The 20,618-nt window shown below is 36.5% G+C and overlaps 1 protein-coding gene across 5 annotated transcripts in view; it reads left to right on the forward strand.

Annotated features, from left to right (window-relative positions):
• Positions 1 to 20,618, forward strand: part of slc66a2 (solute carrier family 66 member 2) — a 40,523-nt gene that overhangs the window by 10,653 nt on the left and 9,252 nt on the right. For all 5 annotated transcript variants that reach the window (XM_079590788.1, XM_079590784.1, XM_079590785.1 and 2 more), the window contains one exon: positions 8,795 to 9,011. In XM_079590788.1, coding sequence (XP_079446914.1) covers positions 8,795 to 9,011 — 217 coding nt within the window. The remainder of the gene's footprint in view (positions 1 to 8,794; positions 9,012 to 20,618) is intronic.

The following is a 20,618-nucleotide window of genomic DNA, read 5'->3' on the forward strand; positions in this document are numbered from 1 at the left end:
GGGTGAGATGAAATAGAGGACGAGCTTGGTGGGGTTGCTGTTTAAAAACCGTGGCAGTCTATTCCCACACACTGCCCCGCTGGCAGAAGCGATACGCACATGCACAGCGGGGTAAAGCAGTGGCATAACGCTCAATAGGCACGATACAGTGTGGCACGCACAACTGCCACTTTGATCCAGCCCTCTCCACACGCACAGCCTACAGCGTTAAAGAGCCCTTTACCTGAGCCCTGTGCGTACACACACACACACACACACACATTTTCATTGCATTCAGATAATTTTGTTATTTACAGTATTACAGCTACAACTGGCAATGACACTCATTTTTGTTTTCTTGATCTTTTATTTTAAAAATACATAATGCAATTCATACATCAAGTCACTTGAATACACCCCTTCTATGATGGAAAAAAAGGAACATAACAGTAATAATTATATATTTTTTAAATATAAACTCTTGACTGCGTGTTAAGGTCAATAAGTCTCTTAAAATATCAGATAATATTTTTATGACAAGGCAAAGTTAGTTCATGTTATCAAATGTCATTAGCTTCGGTTATAAAATGGCATGTGGTTTAACTCCCCAAAAAACTAATAGTACATTATATTTGTAATGGTAAAAAAAAAGTAATAAAAGTTCATGGTGTGAAATGTTCATCGTAAAATGTGATCGAACGACTCCTCGAAAACGTCATGATATTTATAAAATAAGTAAATTCATGATATATATATAAAAAATACTGATATTAGTTTAGGGGAGATTATACAATGTTATGTGGTTCGACTCCCTAAAAATGTAATCATAATTATAAAATGGTAATTCAGGATAATTGTTTAAAAAAACTAATTAGTTTTAAAGTTAGTTAGTTTAAGATATAAAATGTCATGTTTGACTGTAAAAATTTAATTATAATTATAAAATGGTAATTGAGGATAATTGTAAAAAAATATGATGTTAGTTCAGGTTGTAAAATGTCACTTTGTTCGATTGTAAAATGCCATGTGGTTCGACTCTCCAAAAATGTAATATAAACAATTTTTCAGGATATGTGTAAAAACAAAAAAACTTGTTAAGTTAACACGAATTCAAAATAGATCTCATTTGTATTTACTTCGCACCACTTTGATCTGGTCAGTTCCCCATGAATAAAATGTAAGTTTCTATTCAACTTCAATTTTGTATTGTCTTGTTGAATGTCCTACAGTATTTCACATCTCAGAAGTTGGATGAGTTCAGCACTGGCCGTCTCAGACCTGCTGATTGGCGTCTGGCATGTGCTGGTGTCGTGTCGGTAGTATCATGGACGCATCTAAGCCCAGGTGTACTGTAGGGGTTTTTCTTTTCTTCCAGGTTGCTCCTGTTATCTGTGTGTTCCAGACGATCCTGTCTCCTACAGTGATGCCTGCCACACGGAAAGCTATTTCCAGGCCCAAAATTCCATACATACACAAGTACTGTGTGCCATTGCCCACTGATGGGTGAGAGACAGTGATGTGATGTGTGTTTCCTTTATATTAGGGCTTGAGACTGGAGAAGGTATACCATGACAGACATGATACAGACACAGAGCGCTTGGCACATTTTGAAGGAAGTCTATAAATATCCTGCCAAAGGCTTTTCTTTGAAAAGAGTTGCCGCTTCCTGTGAAAAGACAGTGTGAAATGGTCAGCGTGAGATTGTGTGATTCTTTCGTCAGGTTTTCCTCAAGGGTGTCAATGCTCCTTACAGAGACAAGATGTAACGCATCAATCAATAATAATGTTGATGCAAAGTATTGCAAATACTGCAGCAACTAAGGACGTTTTTTTAAGTCATACTAAGTTATTAAAGGTCCCATGACATGGGGTTATTTTATTATTTTATAATGTTTCCTGGGTTGCCCTTATAATGTTAGTATGTTTTTTAGATCAAGAATAGTCATAATTTAGAAATAAAAGGCATTTTTCCTAGCCTGATTTAGCCTCTGATTTGAACGCTCTGTTTGAAGGGGCGTGTCTGTGTGAGATTCAGTGTAACCGGCCACTGCTGTGATTGGCTGACATGCTTGCATATGAAATGGATACTTATTACATGTGAAACTCTCTCGAATAGTTTTACTATTACAGCTATTATACGTTTTTACTATTTCCGCTATCGAGATTAACGAATCGTTAGAAGTTTTAAAGTATTTAAATCTATTCCCATCACATAAAATGTTGCCGTGATGAGCATTGAGCAAGCAGATGACAGTCTGTTGATCGCGAGAATGAAGATCTTATCATTGCAGCGCAGTTTCTGCACTCTCACTAATGCTTTCACCAATGCAAACACGATGATGTAAATACAGTAAGAGCTTCATGTGCAGTGTAACGTGCGTCATTGATTTCATAACGAGTTTGGCAAGTGTCCAGATAAACTCGCGCTGTGTGGAAAGATTGTTCTTTGATTGCTTTCTGTATATAATTTATTCACAATTTAAATAAGATTATTTTCATCCTACTAAAAGAAACGATGTGAAGTTGATATTTTAGTCACTGGCTTGTCTTACTGATGCATAAACAGTATTGAACGATTTTGAGAGAAAGATTATCTGTCTGAACTGGAACAATTACACAGCAGAAATTGTTGCTTGGTAGCTCGATCGATTTATTTTCAGACGTTCATCGAGGCCAGCTCTGTATTGGCCCAAGTTGAGGAAACAGTCGTCGGTGAAATGTTTGGACCATACAAAACTTTGGGAAGTTGTCGCCGCATTTCCAGAGAAAATAAAATTAACTAAATTAATTAAATAAGAGGCTCAGATGAAGGAACTAAAAGATAATTTTGAGTTCATTTGTACATCCAAACACTGAGCAACTGCCATGCTTCGCTCGTTTGCAAGCCGTGATCTCTCTTCGAGGAAAAACCAATATCGCGCTCGCGTAGCTCATTTTCTCATGGGCGGGCCAAATTCTCCGGGCAGGCAAAGCAGAGAAAGGGGAGGTATAACCTTTCCCCTGTATGACGTCATACGGGGAAGATTCAAGATAAGCCCGTCTGAGATTTAATTTTCTCAAAGGCAGAGAAAGATATCCAAAGCTCGGTTTACACCGATTGAAATTTTTAGCCACTGGGGGACCATATACAGGCTAGGGGAACTCATATTAATGTAAAAAAAACTCAGAAAGTGAAAATTTCAAGTCATGGGACCTTAAGTTATGTTTTGTGGAATTGTTGGGTAATGAACAAAAATGTGTTAATTTGTTCGCATGAAAAAAATGTTCTCACACACAGACACTCCCTGCACCTGTCTTGTCTGTCAGGCCGCAGACAAAAGCACAGTAATTGATCTGATTTTAAAATGTCATCTCAAATGTCAGTGTCGTTAATTATCAATACTTCAATAAATCTGTTTGAAATGTCATAAACTGGCTATCGTTCTCCTCTGATAGTGTGTTTGTTAGATAACCAAATCAACGTCTCTCATGTTGTCAAACTGAGTTTGCCAGCACGATAACATTTTACGACTCAGATAACTGCTGATTTAATCGCAGTTCCATCTTAGACCTTTACAGATTAATCTCATAAAACCTGTCAAGAACATATTAGAATCTTTAAAAGAAAAAAATTTGTAACATTTGGATTTTTTGACATAATTCTCATGACAATTCAGCACTAAAATAAAAAATATATATTTATAAAGATTATTTGATTGATTGATTGATTGATTGAAATCTTTATTTCAAACATTAGAAAAGAAGAAAGAAAAAAAAGATGCAATAATGTCCAAAACATTAAGAAAAGAAAAAATATAAAAAGCAGCAAACAAAGTATCATTACTTTCCTGTTTGAACATACTTCTATCTCATGTGCAAAAAGGAGTAGGAAGAAGTAAAACTTATGTACTCCTACCCCTTTAATTCTTACATTCCTTTAATTAACAATTTTTATGTTATTATTATTTTGTTATCTGCATCTATACACATATACATACCTATATATACATATATATACATACACATACTGTATACATACATACATACATACATACATGCATACATACATACCTACTTCAAAGTGACCTCTAACAAGTATTTAAACTCGAAACAAAATGGTAGTTTTTTTTGTTATGGTAGTATTTGTTGTACTGCCTTTTTTCTGAATTGAATTGAATAGAAAATAATTGTATCATAGTCATTCTTAATCTTAATGAGTGGCATCATTGAGAATAATGGAAAACATACAAAATACTTAAGTTAAAGGTCTCTAGATTCACAATAAGACCTAATAGTTAAACAAATAATCACAATGCGAAATTAAAAAATATATATCCTTTCTTATTTATTTTGATTTTAGGGTGAAGTATGACCTGGACATTAGCTTCATTTTCATGAGATTCATATTAATGTGCATTTCTAACTCTTTTAACATGATTAAACTTTTGCAATATTTCTCTCGCCGGACAGGCATAAACTTTCTCAAAGAATGAATAAATTCAGAATCATGAGATGCTTTATAAATCCTTTTCAATATTGAATGTGTCATTTCTTACACTTTATGGAGATCCGATTTGCTTTTTTGTTTACGATAAATGCACATTTAGACTGGAAAAGCATTGACCTCACTTTCTCTCTCATTATCCATTTATCATTGTCTCCGCATCAAATATTCGAAATGTTTTCCAGTGTTGCATTATGGGAATTAATGTCGAGTTGATTTTCCAGAATTGCTTGTGAAGAGCGGTTAAGATAATAAGTCATGACAGAGAGTGGTAAAGTTACTCATTTGAAAATCTCTGGCATCACAATGCGCTGTCTGTGCTCGACAGTCACGCTGTTCTCTGTGTGGGTTGTGATGACACGACCGGCTCACTGAGAGTCCCACATCGGCCACATTCATTAGTGTAATACGGCTGACCTCATACTCAATGCAAAGCTCATACTCAGTCATGCCTTCTCTAAATGCTTCCTACAGGTGTGTGTGTCTCCTTATTGTTTACTATTTCCATGCTGCCCTTTAGCTTAAGCAACTGATCACACTACAAATGTTCTGGCTCAACAAAATTATTTTCAACAAACTATATTGAGTTAGAGGAACATAATTTGTGACATAAACTTAATTGTTTAAGTTGATTACACAAATGAACCAATTAATCTGATCAACTTCAATTCAAATTAACAGCTAGCATAGTACCTGCTATATATATATTGTAACTTATTTATGAATATTAATGAACAAGTTCGATGTATTCTTGTCACTGGCATTAACACAGTCCTTGCTCAATGTAGCCTAACCACGAGCACTGCTTTTCAGCACAATTCACCTTTGGCTAAGCCCCGCCCCCCTTAGTTACTGTTGCTACCTCCGACAACTTCATCTGGGCTCTGGTTTGGTATCAACATGGCTTATGCTGTGACGGCTCTTCCTGCTGGAATTTTATCAAACTTTTATAAAGCAGCAAATAAAGTGTCCGATAGAAGTAGGCAAAAGTGTCTGCAGTGTGCGTTTGAGGGCTTTATTCAAGACATACGGTGAAACGCAAGCAGCAACAAGGCATCCAAATAGAGGGAAAAGCATAACGGTCACAGTCAAAAAATGAACCACCGAATATCCTAATCGAGACGGAGGCTGTGACTAACAATATCAGGAGAAACACTGTTCATACAAAGCTGGGTAGGTCTCTATTCACTTCTATAATCGTTATTATTTACAAAGCAAACGGACTACGCGAGTATAAAGTTGTATTTATTAGCAGCGTGTGCTAGCGTATCAACAATTAGGGCAGAGAACCGAAATCATAACCTAAACCAGCATAAAAATGTCTAACTAGTATAACTTCACAGTAAGGTTAAAAGCTAAATGTATCTTAGAGCACAAAAGTGTGTTTGTTGATCCTTGAGGGGTTTCGCTGACTGAGAGGACGTCCACACAGTTTAATCCAAAGACGACACTTGTCAGTATTTAACTTCGGTTTTGGGAAGGGGAAAAAACGGACACCTCCTCCAACCTCTCTGGGAAACGCGTATCTGTGTTACAAATGCCCCAGGCACAACGTTTAACCATATTTTTTATAAAACGACGACGTAATAGCCTGCCGAGACCAAAAATATGAGCCTCCTGCGTTGAAGTCAATGGAGCGCCGTGAAAAAGTGTCGGAGCCTCTGTGGAGCTCGTTCTTGGCTGCGCTGTGATTGGTCAATCTACATTCTAGGGCGTGGCTTAGCCAAAGGCGAATTGTAACCACAAAAATTTAAACAACAGAAAATCTTTAAAATTTCAAATGTAGCCGCATTGAGTGCCGCCACTCGACTTCTGGGGGCCCTAAGCAAAACTTTGTGTTGTGGTCCCTCTCAGTGCGTTCATAAAAACCCCAAAATGACCCTCAACTTCTTCATTTGTTCTTTCAGAGCAGTTTCACTGTCAACAAACAACAGTGAGTTGAAAGAGTCAGTAAAAATAATTAAATTACGAACAAAAATACAATAAAAAAAGATACAAATGAAAGAAACAATTTAATAACAACAATAGTATACTATACAGAAATTGAATTGAAGTAATCAAATATATAAAAAAATAAAACACTGCACAGTCTTCCTCACTGTATGAATAAAATGTAGGCCTAGATTGATTCTTATTAAATTCGTTTTCTTTTCTTATTTGATGTCACTTTAAGACCAAATGCACATTTCATTTTCTCCGTGTGAATATTGTTGGTGTTACACAGGGTTTGAATTTCGGTGTGGGATTGCGTGCATTGCACATAATTTTACTCATTCCCAGAGATTTTGTGCTCACACCCAAAGTGCGTGCACATAAAGCTGCCTAAACTACTAAATTGAGTTCTTTTTCCCTTATTTTTACACACAAAATAATGTCAAAATGTATTGGTGAGTATTCACGTAAACAGTCAGTTATGTTTTTAAGAGAACGAAAACAGTTGAGAGAGAGAACGCATAATGGGTCTGTGCGCCAGGTATTAAAGTGACAGCAGCCTAATAGACCTGCTACCAAATTATAGAAAAACATAAAAAATATTGATATTACAGTTTTCCCCCATGGTATCGATGTCAAAATTGTGGCCAGTGAAAATGCTGAGTGGCTAGTAACTTTGGAAAACCACTAGCCACAGTGGCTGGTGAGCAAAAAAGCTAATGTCAAGCCCTGGCGGTGTGGATATGTTTGCATCAGCTCTGCAATTAAGTACTCTTGTCAAGTTTATTTATAGCACTTATACACATCAGATTGCCTGAAAGCAGGCAGCTTTGTATTAAACATGAAAAAACATGGTCAGTGTCGCTTTGAATAAGTACAATTGCGATTTCTATTATAAAGCAGCTCTCCAGTGTGTTCATATTTTTACTTGTGTCTGACCTAGCTGGACTGAACAGAAGAAATTAACTGGAAAATGTTTCCACGTCAAAGGAGGTAGAGCCACATAACGCGTCTACCTAATACGTAATCTCAAGGACCAATGGTAGTTAACTTAAAGCTAAGTTTTCCAAAAAGCTGTAGATAACTAATCTAATGCTTTGAATGTTAGTCGGGGCATTGCTATGCAGTTCCTAAGGTATATAAAGTCTCAATAGTGGCGAAGAATTTCTCCCTATGCGGATTTTCCACTCTGTTCTGTTTTATTGATCTTTGGCACATGAATTTGTTTTTGGCAGCGTCCTCTGTGTAGGTGGTGCTTCGTATACATCGCTACGCTGTGTACTTAAGTTTTTAGGGTTAGTAGTTTGTTCAAACTTTGTTAATAAAAACTTTAGCGAACACCACTTAGTAATGGAGTAAACAAAGATTGTAGATACTGAGGCAGAGATTTGGATGTAAAATGCTTTACCAAAACAGTTTCCCCAAACACACTTGTATTTAAGCCGTGCCGCCCCCTCTTCATCGTGTTTTGTGAGCACAGCTGGCATCCGAAGAGATGCGCACCAAGCAATGAATTGCTGGAATCATGTTTTCCTAATCCAGCCCTACAGTTATTCACTGAATGTGTTTTCCCTTGCTTCAGTCCAGTCTAAACCCAGCAGTGCTTTTCTTTTGTCATTCTCTTCGCTTTAGCTTGCCCTGACATTTTCATGACACTCTTGTTGTCTCTGTGGTCCTCATGCTTCCATTTTGGCCTCCGCTTGCACTTTGTTGCTTCGACATTTCAATTGCCGCTTTATGAGAGTAACTGTTGTTGAAGCTCCCAGTGTGCTTTTATTAGATATGCTCTTCTCGTCCACCAGCAGATGTGCGGAGAGATGACTTGCAGGCTTTTGAGTTCAACCTCCGTCAACACAAGGCCAAAATAATTGCAGAAAGTGGATTATTTGGGGTCAGAGACCAGTCAGACTCAACCCTGCTGAGTTCCCAATTGGATGATCATGAAAAAGCTCTTCCTTTACGTTTTTGAGGGGGTCTTAGAGGATCTCTGGTCTGAACTTGATCTGACATTGATTCAACCCTCCATCCATACTAACATAATCATTCATCTCCATTGTTTTCAATGTTGTATAAAACGTATTGCTGAAAGAGGAACTTGATAAAAACAGACCATTTCATTGTGGTCTGTGGTTTGGAAATCATTCCAAAATGATTTCATTCATTGGTAAAAATTTGGGGGGGAATTAAATCCAGATTTTCATAAACTTTTGAAATAGTTGATCTGAGTATTTTGAAAATACTACCTTTCAGAACTCAAAATGATCTCCCAAAATACTTCCAGAAAGTTCCACTAAACCTCTTCTATCGTTGTCAAGTCGACTTCTTTCAACCAATACGAATTGAAGTATTTCATGCACTGATTACTTTTTAATACTTGCTCTCTTTCTTTCTGAATTCTAGACTTCGACTGGAGCCACTTCTGGTTTTGGAGTCATTTTGTGGATTACCTGCAGTGTGTGCTGGCGTTCACTGTGCTGGCCACCTACGTGACGTACCTGCTTCTGGACTCGGTTCTGTTCGTAGAGAGCCTGGGTTTCCTTGCCGTATTCACGGAGGCCATGCTGGGAACACCACAGCTTTATTGCAACTACCAGAACAAATCCACTGAAGGAATGAGGTTTGTTTTGCTAATGTTCTTACCCTAAAATCATCAGAGGTTCATCAGAGGTTCTTCAGTGATATTAATAGTTTAATCTAGATGTTTGTCTTCCTGAAGATCACATTTATTATGAATTGGTGTTTGGGTTTAACATTCTTTTCGCTAGTACTAATAAATTAAAGAAACAAATAAGATGGTTTCCTGAACATTATGCCCCAAACTTATTCCATTGGTTTAGCCAATTTTCCTGTGTTGGGAAAGTTGGGATGCTCCAACAGAGCAATATTGTGCAGGAGTTTTTTTTTTATACTTTAAGATTTTAATTAACCTTAACGCATTTTGTTTGTAAGTTGCCAGCCAGAGCCGACATTTCATAAAACTTTTATGGCCCCCAGAATATTTTGATGTATGAATACGTAAATATATCTAAAGAAAGAACAGAGCCTCTGCTTTAAAAAAACGCTCCTAGCTTCATTCTTTTTTATCAATACGTGAATATGGGTACATTTCGTACAAAAAAAAGGTTTTGTCAAAGGCCTCGTTCAGATCAGATTCCGAGCATATAATCAACATAGACAGAGTAGATCGAGTCCATCAATGTTTGCACATTTGTTGGTTTACATTTTTTTTTCCACTATAACATTAGACCGTTTTAAATGATATGCTGTTGAATGTTTGATGATCATGTTAGCTTACTTGTGCACAAGCAATATCACTCCTCCTCGTTTATGCAGATCAGTTTATGGACTTGTTTTTGGATCCAGATATGCTCTACTATTTCAGAAGGTCCGTAACAGCGCCCCTACCATATTACAGTGAAAATCTGGATTCCCTTTCCACCTATTTTTATGGGTGCGCATTTGGGGATATCGCATAATAAACTGCTGGATGGAAACGCCAAGAAGCGCATAAATTGTAAAAGCGTGCATAAAAAACATATGTGCTTTTTTTTTATCCATCAGAAAACATGCGCTTAAACTACGATGGGAACACATTTACCAAATAAATTCCTCAATTCGCATCAAAAAAATCATGTGACTGCGCGATAGGACAGCATAACTTAACTAACCAGCGGAACAATCTTTTTGCACAGCATCTGAAATGATGTTTTGGTTGTTCTGAAACGTCTGAGAAAAGTCTGTCGTCAAAGTGGTTTGGTAGAATTACCGGTACGTTCCAGAACTGTCTTACACGACTGCGTTCCCAAACAGCAGGCATCCACCTCAGAAAGCAAGATAACGCATGTATTGTGTTTCATCTGCTCGCTTTTAGACACAAGTAATTTGTTATATGCAAAAATGTTATATTTTTATATACAGTGGCTTCTCTTACATTTCTTAGTGATATTTAGCGGCAGTTTATCGGGACATGACGATTTGGCTCTCTTCGACTGGATGGAAACACTGCTTTATTTCTTTTTTGCAATATTCCAATTTTGCGCAGTTAAATTCTCAAAGAGTTAAAGGGTTAGTTCACCCTCATGTTGATCCAAACCCATAAGACATTTGTTCATCTTTGGAACACAAAGGAAGATCTTTTTAATGAAATCTGAGAGCTTTCCGTTCCTCCATTGGCAGCCTACGCAACTACCACTTTCAAGCCCCAGAAAGCTAGATTCATATTTTGAAAAAAAAAAAAACCTTAAAGGTACAATATGTAAGGTTTTTGCATTAAAATATCCCAAAATCACAAGGCCAGTGTTATATATATTTTGTTAAGTTGATTACTTACAATATCCCAAATGTTTCCAACCATTTTTAAATCGTGAGAAAATTGTGATTTTGACCAAGGAAACGGCGCATGTGAGCAGGGGTGAGCTGGGAGTCGCCAGTCAATGGTGTCATATCCGCGTTACCCTCGGTTTCTGCTCGTACTGCGTGGAGTCCTGGACAAATGCGGAAGTTGTAGTTGTAGCCTCTATCAAACAACAAACGTTAGCTTGTTTCGCGCAGTTGTTATGGAACACAATTATTCTTTACCGATTGCAGCTGGTTCTGTCGACAAAGACAAGTCCCATAAACGTATAGGTCAATTTTATATATTCCAAATGTAGCATTCGGTAATAGTTATGTTTATGTAAGGAAAGTATTATTGCTTTAGGTTTGTGTTTAGTTTATTGACATTGTTTATCACGTCTGGTGTTTATGGCCATGTAAATAAATATAGCATGTGTTATACATAAAGATTAATCAGTCTTTTGGCAAATGATGTGGGTATGTTCGAATGTACTTTTACAACAATTGTTTAGAACACGTAAAACTGGGCAGCGTTATCACAACAATGAATTCGACAAATACAGTAACATCTATGATAACCAATTTAGTATTAAACCTTACTTTTCTTGCGGTTAATTCGTTTTAATTAAATAAAAGCATGTCATTAAATGCAACATTTATAAAAATAGAACTTTACCTCATCCATGAACATGATTTTTCGATTCCCGTCTGACTGATTCACAGTGGAGTTAAAAACGACAGTTCCCATCATTCCACGCTCCTTCACATCGTCATCAAGCTACGCTGTTGTTGTTGTTGTTGTTGTTGTTTGGAATTTAGCGCCCTCTAGTGGCAGAAAATCATATTATACCTTTAATTTGTGTTTTTTTTGCACACACAAAGCACAGGTTTATGGGTTTGGAACGACGTGAGGGTGAGTAAATTATGATCGATTTTTTTCATTTTTGATGAACAAACCCTTTAATGGCTTACGTACTGTGGCTATTGGGACAAACCAGTATGTACATACAGCAAAGCATTGTTACATTTCATATACAAAGCGAGTTTTTACATACTCTTAAAGGCACTGAATTAAGAGGCTCATTTTACTTTTACTACATATACTCATTTACTATGAACAAAACAATTGATCTATCCAAAGTTTGTTTTTTCTTCTTTTTAAAAAAAAATCTTTTAAAGGTGCATCAAGCAACTTTTCATGTTAAAAATACCCGTTTTTCTAACCCATACATGCTTAAACAATTGCCTGATGGACTGAATGAGCCCTTCTCTGATCACTGAGATTGTCTCTATAATCCTGTAAAGTAAAATAAATAAGACGGATTCGGGCCGGAATTTGAGACTGGGCGTGACGTCATGCGCGTTCACGGCACGCTCACATAGCTATGTCTGGCAGGTTTGTGTATTCGCCGGCATTCTCCGTAGAAGATGGATTGTAAGAGACCTGCTTGTAGTTCATTTCAAACACCAACGCAAACTCCACGTAAGATAAAAAAAAGAACTTTTGTCTAGTGCGTGCACATCTCTGGCTGCAGTTTCGCTTGCCGCCAGAGGTGGCATAGTTCTGCAAAAACTCAGAATCGTGCGCTATGCACCTTTAAATCAAAATGTCAACTGGATCTTCTGGTCAAATTGCAGACTTGCTGATGACATATGCTGGACTTCTTCAATGATTTTGTGTCCACTTAAATCCCGCCCCTTTCTTATAACCAACTGCAAGCAGGCGTTCAGGTCTGCCTCCATCCAATCAACAACTTATGCATAAAGCCAAGTCCCACCCTACATTTTTTTATTTTTGGATAATGTTACACTTGGATATATGTCACAATACAGAATAACAAAATCTGTCACTATTTCCATTTTAACGCAATTTTAAATTCTAAGGCTCAAAGACAGTGGAAATGAAAAAAAATGGTGACAAACCTTGATTAACACTATTGGTGGACCTTTAGGAGGGAAAGAAATAAGTTGCTTAAAAAAATTCTGATATGACCACTTTGACATTTTATTTTTCACTCTATCTTGCGCCAGTGAGTGAGCACAGAACCCTCCACTGCTCTAGTGCTTGAACAGAGGAACATGGGAAGTGAAACGTGGCGGCACAGTCATTCCTTGATGTCTCCTAGTCAGACTTCCTGCTCAACTGGTTTATGAAACACTGTTGCTAAGCTACGGGAATCCGATATACAGTAGATACCTTATACATTAGCTGGAAAAGTGGACTTTTTAATTTAATTCAATTTTGTATTTCGCTGTATAGATTGTATGACCACAAATTAAACAAAGAGCAAATTAAGTAATAAAACAAGTCACAATGGCAGAAACTGAACTCAGTAATGTAAATGAATCAGACAAAAATAGTGATCAGGTAATTTTTCATAGTGATTGTTAGATTGTTTAAGATGCGTTGTATGCGTGTAAGAGGTGTATTATCTTGCATAACCTTTTGAGAGAGGCAGTGTGTGTGCTGTAAAGACACGTCCTGTCAGTGTGACTTTGTGTATTTGGTAACATCTCACACTGTGAGATGCCATCCTGTGCTCTGTTTTTTGGTGCGCGTGTGTGTGCGTGTGTGTGCGTGTGTGTGTGTGTGTGTGTGTGTGTCCATTCACCCGCACTGATTTGATGGCACAGGCGGGGAGCTGCCACTGGCATCATGCCAACCTGACAAGATGAGGGCTGCTTGCTGTGTGTGTGCGACTGTGGGTGTGTGTATTTAAACATCTGTGCAAACCTGCCGATAGAGTCTGTATTGTATGTATCTGTGTGTATGCAAGCAGGGTTATTTGTATATGCTTATGTATTTTTAAATTAAAGTTTGCTGCTTTGGTTGACAGTAGTGTATGTAGGTTTGGCTGTGGGGGTGTTTTAGAAAGAGGGATTAAAACGGAGAAGAAAAGAAAACTGTATACATGTATATAAATATATACATCAAAAGTTTAGAAAATTCTTTGAAAGAAGTTTTATGTTCACCAAGGATGCATTTATTATGATAAAATAACTGTAAAAACTGTAATATTGTAAAGTATTATTTCAATTTCAAATAACAGTTTTCTATTTGAATGTATTTTCAAATGTAATTCATTCTTGTGATGGCAAAGCTGAATTTTCAGTATCTTTATTCAATTTCACATGATCCTTCAGAAATCATTCTAATCTGCTGATTTGATGCTCAAGAAACTTTTTTAAATTATCATTAATGTTGAAAACAGTTGTGTTAATAGTTTTGTGGAAATTAAAATAGACAGAAAATTTGTGGAAACAATAATTTCTAAGATGAATAGGATGTTTAAAAAAAAACATTTTTGAAAATAACAAATATTTATAACATTATAAATATTTTTACTGTCACTTGATCAATTAAAAAAAATTATATTTTCATTCTAAACTTTTAAATGGTATCCCTGGAAAGCTTGATTCGAAATGAATAATTAATTGTTAGATCTTGCATTATTTTAGTTCCATGTCTCTCATATCACTCCACACTGCATACTAAAGTAATTTCAAACATAATAAAACAACCTACTAAAATAATACGGTAAAACAATTTCAGCTCACCCATAATACAATCATTCAAGTCTCCCTGTTTGGGTTTATTGGGATCTGCCTGTTGTATTATCTTGTCAGTGTTTATCTCGCGGTAATGGCTGACTGGGTGCGCATCATTCTGTTTTTACCCGACTACTAGCCAAATAATGAGTACATCTGCAAGCACATTACTGTCACAACTGCAACTAAATGTGTATAATCGAATTAATAAAAATGTAAATAATTCAAAATGCATTCTCCTTGACTGGTGCAATCTTTGTCTTGCAATAGGCTACACTTGTTATAGAGTTTACAGTTTGAACGTTCTGTTGCATGACCCAGTTTCGGCCAAGCTTTAGCTGTCGGACAGATGGCCTCACATTTGACAGAATACTTTGGTATACAGAGGAGATCATGGTCGAATCAATGACCGCAAGGTGCCCAAGTTCTCAAAAATCATCAAAATCATGATGGACATTTGATATGAGGTGTTTGTGATGATATGAGGTGTTTAGTTTTGGTTTTGGCCATTCATTATGGCCAAACATTTCCATTTTGGTCTCATCTGTCTAAAGGACATTGTTCCAGAAGTCTTGAGGTTTGTTCAGATGCAATTTGGCAAACCAAAGCCATGCTGGCATGTTCTTTTTAGAGAGAATATGCTTTCTCCTGGCAGCCATTCCAACAAGCCATATTTGTCACGTCTTTTTCCGATTGTACTGTCATGAACTTTAACATTTAACATGTTAACTGAGGCCTGTAGAGTCTGATGTGTTGGTCTTGGATTTTTTTTTGGAGCAGTGCACGGTCTCACCTAGAGAGGGGGATTTGCTGGGATGTCCACTCCTGGGAAGATTGGCGACTGACTTGAATGTTTTCCACTTGTGAATAATCTTCTTACTGTAGAATGATGGACTTCAAGTTGTTTGGAAATGGCCTTCTTCCTCTTGTAAAAATTGATTCTCGAAGATCGTTGCTGATGTATTTCCTCCTTGGCATTGTGTTAACGCACAACTGAATACTCTAGACCAGCAAACTGCCAAAACTTCTGCTTTTATAGAGTTGGTCACGCTTGCTGTTGATCAATGAATCAAGGACATTTGATTAGCAGCACCTGACTGCCACTTACCCTCTTAATTCTTATGAAAGCAGTAAGGGTGTGCTTAGTTTTTCACACATGACTTCTCAATTTTGGCTTTATTTTTGCACAATAAAATAATGACATGTGTTGGTGTTCATCTGAAGGACCCGATGATTTTTCATTATGTCCTGACACGTAAAACCATAGAATTCAAAAGGATGTACTTTCTTTTTCACATGACTTTATTATGGCACATATGACAGTACATTTTCGAATGAAGCATGTACGCACATTCATCTGTAAGTGGTAATAATGAGCTACTGCTGTGAACAGTTGTACAGATTTGCCTTTGCTTCGTTGAGGCCAGAGATCTTCAGAATCTTCCGTCTGACTTAAGGACAACTTTTATTGCACTCTTGTGCTGCTCTATCTGGTTTACGTTCCCCGAATGTCACATCGAGTAATTTATGTTACTTGCAGTGCATGGGAAACGTTCGTATCAGATTCAGATCTACGCCGTGTTCTGTGCAGACCTACCACTATCACAGATGATTCATCTCCTGGAGACAGCCTTGAATTACAAGACTAAATTGAATTACGTTTTTTTTCTTTCTTTTTTTTCTCGTCATTGTTGCTGCACTGATCAAAACATATGGTACATTTTCCATCTTATTCCCAGTCTTGTTATTTTTCATTAATCTATTTTGTTCTCTTTTTTTCCGTAGCTATTCAATTCTTCAGCCATTTATTTTTTAGTTGTTGTTTTGCTTTGCTTTTGTTTGGGTTTGTTCAATTTTGAATGGTTTAGTTTGAAAGACTGAAGGAAAACAAAGTTTTTGAGGAATAAAAAGTTATTTTTTTATTTTGTTTTGTTTAGCTCTTCAGCCATTGTTAGTTTTTGTTTAGCTCTTCAGCCATTGTTAGTTTGTTTTGTTTGGCTCTTCAGCCATTGTTAGTTTGTTTTGTTTAGCTCTTCATCCATTGTTAGTTTGTTTTGTTTAGCTCTTCAGCCATTGTTAGTTTGTTTTGTTTGGCTCTTCAGCCATTGTTAGTTTGTTTTGTTTAGCTCTTCATCCATTGTTAGTTTGTTTTGTTTAGCTCTTCAGCCATTGTTAGTTTGTTTTGTTTGGCTCTTCAGCCATTGTTAGTTTTTGTTTAGCTCTTCAGCCATTGTTAGTTTGTTTTGTTTAGCTCTTCAGCCATTGTTAGTTTGTTTTGTTTAGCTCTTCAGCCATTGTTAGTTTGTTTTGTTTAGCTCTTCAGCCATTGTTAGTTTTTGTTTAGCTCTTCAGCCATTGTTATTTGTTTTGTTTTGTTTAGCTCTTCAGCCATTGTTAGTTTGTTTTGTTTTGTTTAGCTCTTCAGCCATTGTTAGTTTGTTTTGTTTTGTTTAGCTCTTCAGCCATTGTTAGTTGTTTTGTTTTGTTTAGCTCTTCAGCCATTGTTAGTTTGTTTTGTTTTGTTTAGCTCTTCAGCCATTGTTAGTTTGTTTTGTTTAGCTCTTCAGCCATTGTTAGTTGCTTCATTGTTTGCCTGGTAACTGTTGCTGTGAATGAACCTCTAACCTCATGTGAATCTATTTTGCTGTCCATCAGTCGAACGTTAATGAATGGGAGGGAAAGTGGTGACCACCACAGCCAAGTTCATTGCCAGAGTCCTGTTAGTTAGTTTGAGAACCCTCAGTGCCTTATTTAGTCATCTGAATTATCTCACGGCCACCTTGAAATTCTACGCAACTCTCAATGTTATATATATATATATATGTGTTTACTGAGCAGCAAGCTGGTTTGTATCCACAGGCTGCAAACAAACCATTCATTAAGTTGTGCGTTCCTGTAGATTTGAGCCGTGAGTCAGGTGCTGGGTGAATTGAACGCTCCCACAAAAGGAAGTTGCCCTCCGTGCTTCTGTCAGGAGAAGCTGTGCGGGACAGCAGTATTTCACAGCGGTGTGTTTGTGTTGACTGCTTTATGCTGAACGCCCTGTTTCTCAGGCTCTTGGTGGCATGTTAATGCCGTTGACATCTAACACATCCTCTCAGCTAGAGAGGCTTTGACCGCCTTCTGTTGTACGCCCGGCTTCTGCATTTGATTGCCCACAGTCCGAGGCACACAACACAAAGTATATTTTTACTATTCTTTTTTTTACTAATCTTCACATTATTATTTTTTTATATATATATATATATATATATATATATATATATATTTTTTTTTTAATGTTCTGTTTTGTTTGGAAGACTGTTCGCAAAGTTTGTTTACTTGATTTATTTTTGTGAAGTTTTGGTGTTTTGTTCATTTTTATTGTTTTGTTTGAAAGACTGAAATGGGGGGGGGGAATTGGGGAAAGAATAGATTCAGTTCTTCAGAGTTTGTTTACTTAAATTCACTTTATTTTGGTTTATTTTTAACTGTTTTGTTTGAAAGACTGAAGAGAAACAGCATTTTGGGGTGAAGAGAGTGAATTCAGTGCGCATGACTAAATACTATAATGTTTGCAAATCTTTGAAAGATATTCAGTTGTATGTGAAGCATTAATATTTTATACTAATATAACATTCATATATTTTCATAATTACCCTCCATTGTCACTTTTTTGTTGTTGTACTGTGGTTGGTTAACTTTACATATCAGTATGGTTTAAGTGTGTAATTTTTGGGCAGCATAAGGTTCAAAGTGGACAAAACTTAAAGGATTAGTTCACTTTAAAAAAAACTTTTGCTGATAATTTACTCACCCCGATGTCATCCAAGATGTCCATGTCTTTCTTTCTTCAGTCGAAAAGAAATTAAGGTTTTTGATGAAAATATTTCTTCATATAATGTACTTCACTGGGGACCAAATGGTTCAAGGTCCAAATGACAGTGTCAGTGCCGCTTCAACGGGCTTTAAACGATACCAGACGATGAATAAGGGTCTTATCTAGCGAAACGCTCTGTCATTTAAAAATAAAATAAAAAAGTTAAAGTTTTATAAGCACAAATGCTCGCCTTGCTCTGTTCTGTGATGCGCGTTCGTGACGTCACGTAATACGCAATTACGTTGAAAAGACTGGACCAAGACTTGGATGACATGGGGGTGAGTAAAAAAAAAAGTTTTTTTTTAAAGTGAACTAATCCTTTAATTGTGATCAGAAAAGGAGTCAAAAGTCTGGCTTTGCAAAACTAGGGAGAGAGGGGGAATGAGATCTGACTAAATGAAAAATAATCCCTAGATGGGACGTTTTACAAAAGGTAAGAAATTTTGCACTGGGTGTATTGTGATTTTTTTTTTAATCATCTCTAATGCGTGAAACGTGAATATTGCCCACTAGTAAAACATTAGCTGAAGACTAGCTGTTAAAAAAACATACGAATACATTTGAAAAATGAAAAAAAAAAAAAGTCTGTGTGCTGTATGGTTTATGAGTACAATGGTTTACAACGTAAATATTGTTTATGGCAGGACATGCTAAACTAAATATATTTGAAAGTCAAAATAAGCCAAAAGTTTTCTGTGATGCTTAGGTTTGGGGTAAGGTTAGTGTAGGGGGATAGAATATATAGTTTGTACAGTATAAAAACCATTACGCATATGGAGATTCCAGAGAGAGATATGAGTAAAGAGCTTTGCAGAAATCCACCTCTGTCCAGTGCCTTTATAGACATATATTATAACACATATATTATGCTATGAGTGTCATCCACATAAAATGCCAACCCCAATAATTACACACAGGAACTGAATACAAATAGAAAATCTTAGTTTCTCAAAATAACAGAAATAAGTAACAAAAGCCATCCCATTCACTAAATATGAATAATATTTATCTTTCATGTCCTCATCTCGGCTCTCTCATGGCTGTTAATGTGTGGGTGTTAGTGTGGCATTACAAGCCTCGGTCTGTGAAATAAAGCAACCAATCATTGTTTGTAGTGGCAACCAACATAGTGTTGCAGTGCTGCTATACTTACTTGTTTTTGATTTTTGTGTTAGTCCTTGCTCTCTGGTAACTGTTGCCGGAGTCTGGCTTTGTGGCTCAAAGTGAGGATGAAAAGAGGAATTTGTTTATACTCTATCATGGAACCCATGGCAACCGTCAGCCTCATTGAATCCTGATGGTTTCCATGGCAGCTGTTAAGATTGATCACTGCTCTCTCTCTCTCTCTCTCTCTCTTTTCTTCATTTTACCACAATGAGTATGATGGCACACTCCAATTTCATCTCCAAAACATTCCACCTGTTCTTTACATCAAAGTGCAGATTTTATATATATAAAAAGCAAATATTTATAGCAAGTTTTTGATTAATCTGATGGTTAATATACAAAAAAAAGTTTTCATCAGCCAGAGAAACAGAATATTCTGTATTTCATAGTGCTAGTACAGTACGTCTTATGAAACCACATTGTGACACAACACAGAGGCTGTTTTCACCCTGAAGGGGTTTATTTTATTATAACATCATAAGCTGAGTGTACCTTTATCACACTTATTACACGGTTACTTCCTAAGTGAATTAATGTGCATGAAATTGTAATTATTTGTAATTGCATTGGATTGCAATCCAATTTTCTTTCAGTATTTCCATCTTTGATAGAAACTTTAACTCTTTCTCCCGGCAGCATTAAAAAAAAAAGAAAGAAAAAAAAAGTTACCTGCCACTACCAGAGTTTTTTGTCAAAAATGTAATTGCCTCAGAATATTTTGTTCTATGAATATCTGAACATGCAATATATCAAAAGAAACAATAGAGCGTCTGCTTTTAAACAGCAAAACATTTTATTCTCGCTTCATGCATTCTTTTTTTATGAACACTTGAATGTGGGTAAGTTAAATATATAAAAACAATGTTTGTAAACAAAAAGTTGAGAAAAGCATGTTTGTTTGTTTTTCATAGAATACCACATGCATACAACATACAATGCTTTAATCGCTTGTTTCTGTTCCTTTTTTTCCTGTGTTTTGATCCGAAGATTTGCAATAGCGCCTCCATACTGTATAACAGTAAAAACACCGGAAATTCCGTCAACGGCAGGGAAGCGCTGTCGGTAACACTTTCTATGAATGCATTATAAGGACTATACAATGCACTATACAACCTTATAATATGCTGTATCATCTGATAAATTATCATAACAGTTACAATACATTATAATACTTACATATTTGTGGTTATAACTTTTAAGACTACAATGCATTATAACATCAGATAAAGCCTGCCTTTACAATGCATCATAAGGGTATTTGTGCATTATAATGGACGCATAATGTTATAGCCAAAGCTAACTGTAGCTAGTTAG

The sequence above is a fragment of the Phoxinus phoxinus genome, assembly GCF_949152265.1.
Source record: "Phoxinus phoxinus genome assembly, chromosome: 19".
Classification (NCBI taxonomy): Eukaryota; Metazoa; Chordata; class Actinopteri; order Cypriniformes; family Leuciscidae; genus Phoxinus; species Phoxinus phoxinus.